Below are 6,000 nucleotides of genomic sequence, written 5' to 3'. Positions count from 1 at the left end.
GAGGACTGTTTAGGGACATTGGAGGACTGTCTGTGGATAAATCCAAATTGTAAACATGTCACATCCCCAATGTCATAGTCTATGGCTGCATCCATATCCCTTCTATATACCGATCTCCATATCCCATCTATATACCGATCTCCATATCCCATCTATATACCGATCTCCATATCCCATCTATATACCGATCTCCATATCCCATCTATATACAGATCTCCATACCCCATCTATATACCGATCTCCATACCCCATCTATATACAGATCTCCATACCCCATCTATATACAGATCTCCATATCCCATCTATATACAGATCTCCATATCCCATCTATATACCGATCTCCATATCCCATCTATGTACAGATCTCCATATCCCATCTATATACAGATCTCCATATCCCATCTATATACAGATCTCCATATCCCATCTATATACAGATCTCCATATCCCATCTATATACCGATCTCCATATCCCATCTATATACAGATCTCCATATCCCATCTATATACCGATCTCCATACCCCATCTATATACAGGTCTCCATATCCCTTCTATATACAGATCTCCATATCCCATCTATATACCGATCTCCATATCCCATCTATATACCGATCTCCATATCCCATCTATATACCGATCTCCATATCCCATCTATATACCGATCTCCATATCCCATCTATATACAGATCTCCATATCCCTTCTATATACAGATCTCCATATCCCATCTATATACCGATCTCCATATCCCATCTATATACAGATCTCCATATCCCATCTATATACCGATCTCCATATCCCATCTATATACCGATCTCCATATCCCATCTATATACCGATCTCCATATCCCATCTATATACAGATCTCCATATCCCATCTATATACCGATCTCCATACCCCATCTATATACAGATCTCCATATCCCATCTATATACAGATCTCCATATCCCATCTGTATACAGATCTCCATATCCCATCTATATACCGATCTCCATATCCCATCTATATACCGATCTCCATATCCCATCTATATACAGATCTCCATATCCCATCTATATACCGATCTCCATATCCCATCTATATACCGATCTCCATATCCCATCTATATACCGATCTCCATATCCCATCTATATACAGATCTCCATATCCCATCTATATACCGATCTCCATATCCCATCTATATACCGATCTCCATATCCCATCTATATACAGATCTCCATATCCCATCTGTATACAGATCTCCATATCCCATCTGTATACAGATCTCCATATCCCATCTATATACCGATCTCCATATCCCATCTATATACAGATCTCCATATCCCATCTATATACCGATCTCCATATCCCATCTATATACCGATCTCCATATCCCATCTATATACCGATCTCCATATCCCATCTATATACAGATCTCCATATCCCATCTATATACAGATCTCCATATCCCATCTATATACCGATCTCCATATCCCATCTATATACAGATCTCCATATCCCATCTATATACAGATCTCCATATCCCATCTATATACAGATCTCCATACCCCATCTATATACCGATCTCCATATCCCATCTATATACCGATCTCCATATCCCATCTATATACCGATCTCCATACCCCATCTATATACAGATCTGACCACACACAGACAACCCACTGATGATGGGAGACACTTGAAACATATAATCACCTGTGCAGGTAAATCCACCGACCCTGCTACCCCCCCCCCTCCCAATCATAGTACACAGAGATACTGGTCACCCCACATACCCTTTATAGACTATCTGGTAACTATAGGACCCCCCCCCCCCCTGTATAAATTAGAGGACTTGGTATAGAATGATGGGGACACCTGCCAGGTGTACTAACACCACCTGTAATGAGAAGTGTGTGTGTGTGGAGGGGGGGGGGCTGTTTGCAGACATGACTTCTTATTATGGGATGGACATGGATACAATACTACCATCATGGGATGGACATGGATACAATACTACCATCATGGGATGGACATGGATACAATACTACCATCATGGGATGGACACAGATACAATACTACCATCATGGGATGGACACAGATACAATACTACCATCATGGGATGGACATGGATACAATACTACCATCATGGGATGGACATGGATACAATACTACCATCATGGGATGGACATGGATACAATACTACCATCATGGGATGGACATGGATACAATACTACCATCATGGGATGGACATGGATACAATACTACCATCATGGGATGGACATGGATACAATACTACCATCATGGGATGGACATGGATACAATACTACCATCATGGGATGGACACGGATACAATACTACCATCATGGGATGGACATGGATAATTCGGCTATGATTATTTTATATAATTAATATGGGATGGGCATTGATGCTACTATTATTATTAATATTATTATTATTATTATGGGATGGATATGGAAATCACTTCTACTATTACTGGGTGGGCACGGATAATACTACCACTATTGTTATTATTATTATGGGATGGAGACGGATAACCGTATTATTTTATTGGATGGCCATGGATAACATTACTATTATTGGATGGCCAATGATAACATTATTATACTATGGGCTGGGAAATAATGATACTATTACTATTATGGGATAGACGAAGATATTATTATAGGATGGACATAGATACACTCCTACCATTACTGAATGAACATGGATAATTCTGTTGTTGTTATTATTATGGGATGGACATTAAGAACAATACAATTATCATTATGGGATGGACTGATAACATTTCCATGATGACCAATGTGTATCACAGATAGCCATCCAGGTGATGGGGGACAGGTCAGAAGTATATCATGGGGGGGGGGACCAGGTCACCGGTATAATGGGGGAGGGGGTGATGTCACATGTATGATGGTGGGGCATGTCACAGGTACGATGGGGGGGGGTGGGCAATGGAGAGAGCATATCATAGGCATGATGGGGGGTGGGGAGAACATGTGACAGGTATGATGGGGGGTAGGAAATGGAAAGAACATATCACAGGTATGATGGGGGGGGGGGGGGAGAGAGAACATATCACAGGTATGATGGGTGGGGAGAGAGAACATATCACGGATATGAATTGGGGGGAGAGAGAACATGTCACGGGTATGATGGAGAGGGGGGGGCGGAGAACATGTCACAGGTATGATTTGGGGGGGGGGGAAGAGAGAACATGTCACAGGTATGATTTGGGGGGGGGGGGGAGAGAGAACATGTCACAGGTATGATTTGGGGGGGGGGGAGAGAGAACATGTCACAGGTATGATTTGGGGGGGGGGGGAGAACATGTCACAGGTATGATTTGGGGGGGAAGAGAGAACATGTCACAGGTATGATTTGGGGGGGGAAGAGAGAACATGTCACAGGTATGATTTGGGGGGGGAAGAGAGAACATGTCACAGGTATGATTTGGGGGGGGAAGAGAGAACATGTCACAGGTATGATTTGGGGGGAAAGAGAGAACATGTCACAGGTATGATTTGGGGGGAAGAGAGAACATGTCACAGGTATGATGGAGGGGAGAGAGAGAACATGTCACAGGTATGATGGAGGGGAGAAGAGAGAACATGTCACAGGTATGATTTGGGGGGAGAGAGAGAACATGTCACAGGTATGATTTGGGGGGAGAGAGAGAACCTGTCACAGGTATGATTTGGGGGGAGAGAGAGAACCTGTCACAGGTATGATGGAGGGGAGAGAGAGAACATGTCACAGGTATGATGGAGGGGAGAGAGAGAACATGTCACAGGTATGATGGAGGGGAGAGAGAGAACATGTCACAGGTATGATGGAGGGGAGAAGAGAGAACATGTCACAGGTATGATGGAGGGGAGAAGAGAGAACATGTCACAGGTATGATGGAGGGGAGAAGAGAGAACATGTCACAGGTATGATTTGGGGAGAGAGAGACAACATGTCACAGGTATGATTTGGGGGGAGAGACAACATGTCACAGGTATGATTTGGGGGGAGAGACAACATGTCACAGGTATGATGGAGGGGGAGAGACAACATGTCACAGGTATGATGGAGGGAGGGGAAAGAACATGTCACAGGTATGATGGAGGGAGGGGAAAGAACATGTCACAGGTATTATGGGGGGGGGAGAGAGAGAGAACATGTCACAGGTATGATGGGGGGGGAGCGAGAACATGTCACAGGTATGATGGGGGGGGAAGCGAGAACATGTCACAGGTATGATGGAGGGGAAGAGAGAACTCGTCACAGGTATGATGGGGGGGAAAGAGAGAGAGAACATGTCACAGGTATGATGGGGGGAATATTACAGGTATGCGGGGGGGGGGGGGGAGAACATGTCACAAGTATGATGGGGGGGGATATCACAGGTATGATTGGGGGGGGGGGAGAGGGACAGAACATGTCACAGGTATGGTGGGGGGGAGGGGAAAGAACATGTCACAGGTATGATGGAGGGAGGGGAAAGAACATGTCATAGGTATTATGGAGGGAGGGGAAAGAACATGTCATAGGTATTATGGAGGGAGGGGGGGGAGGATAACATGTCACAGCCATGATGGGGGAACATGCGACAGGTATGATTGGGGGGAGGGGGGTAACATGTGACAGGTATGATGATGGGGAGGTAACATGTGACAGGTATAATTGTAGGGAGGGGAAAGAACATGTCACAGGTATGATGGAGGGAGGGGAAAGAACATGTCACAGGTATTATGGGGGGGGAGAAAACATGAAAGGATTAATGGGGAGGAGGATAACATGTCACATGTATGATGGGAGGGGGGGGGGGAGGATAACATGTCACAGCCATGATGGGGGGAACATGTGACAGGTATGATTGGAGGGAGGGGGGGTAACATGTCACAGGTATGATGATGGGGGAGGGGGATAACATGTGACAGGTATGATGATGGGGGAGGGGGATAACATGTGACAGGTATGATGATGGGGGAGGGGGATAACATGTGACAGGTATGATGATGGGGGAGGGGAGAACATGTGACAGGTATGATGATGGGGGAGGGGGATAACATGTGACAGGTATGATGATGGGGGAGGGGGATAACATGTGACAGGTATGATGATGGGGAGGGGAGAACATGTGACAGGTATGATTGGGGGGGGGGGGACATGTGACAGGTATGATGATGGGGGAAGAGAACATGTCACAGGTATGATGATGGGGGGGGGACATGTGACAGGTATGATGATGGGGGGGGGACATGTGACAGGTATGATGGAGGGGGGACATGTCACAGGTATGATGATGGGGGAAGAGAACATGTCACAGGTATGATGATGGGGGAAGAGAACATGTCACAGGTATGATGATGGGGGGGGGGGGGGACATGTGACAGGTATGATGGAGGGGGGGGGGGGGGACATGTGACAGGTATGATGATGGGGGGGGGGGGGACATGTGACAGATATAATTGTAGGGGGGGGGGGACATGTGACAGATATAATTGTAGGGGGGGATATCACAGTTCTGAGTCCCCCCTGGGCTCCCTCCTCCACGTGTCCCCTCACACCCATCCCCCCCAGACACTCACCTTTCCCCCCCAGGGGCCCCAGGCACAAGCTCGGGCACAGCACCAGTAGTAGCAGTAGGACCCCCGACATCCAGGCCGGAGCTCCCCATCCCCAGCCGGCCTTCATCTCCCGGGAAGAACACACGCGGCTCTCCGCCTCTCCAGCGATCCGAGGGGCCCCTCACATCCACAGCCCGAAAAGTGACCGAAACAAAGATGGCGGCCGGAGCCCACACACACACTGACCCCCTATATGTGTCTGTAGTGGGCGGCCGGTGTGACCTTGTATTAGAGGCTGCAGTCCGGGGAGGCTGTGACCCCCAAATACCTCCCAACCTTAGAGGGGGGGGGGGCCTTCACTGGGAGCCCGAGTCTATAGAGAACGTGGAGTATCCACCAATCAGCGCCTGAGCCTCAGTCCGTACACAGTATCCAGTATAGAAGG

At 47.1% G+C, this 6,000-nt stretch overlaps 1 protein-coding gene and 1 long non-coding RNA gene across 2 annotated transcripts in view; one reads left to right on the top strand and one right to left on the bottom strand.

Moving 5' to 3' along the window:
• IGF1R (insulin like growth factor 1 receptor) overlaps nt 1-5,857 on the bottom strand; it is a 365,402-nt gene extending 359,545 nt beyond the window's left edge. The window contains exon 1 of the mRNA XM_082253176.1: nt 5,577-5,857. Within this exon, the coding sequence (XP_082109302.1) occupies nt 5,577-5,682 (106 nt within the window). The 5' untranslated portion in view covers nt 5,683-5,857. The remainder of the gene's footprint in view (nt 1-5,576) is intronic.
• Nucleotides 1-6,000, top strand: part of LOC309552287 — a 376,806-nt gene that overhangs the window by 201,920 nt on the left and 168,886 nt on the right. The gene's annotated exons all lie outside the window — the stretch shown is intronic.

The sequence above is a fragment of the Pelophylax lessonae genome (genome assembly GCF_965119305.1).
Source record: "Pelophylax lessonae genome assembly, chromosome: 4".
Taxonomy (NCBI): Eukaryota; Metazoa; Chordata; class Amphibia; order Anura; family Ranidae; genus Pelophylax; species Pelophylax lessonae.
The sequence above is the reverse complement of the archived record's forward strand: the minus strand, read 5'-3'. Positions and strand labels throughout refer to the sequence as shown.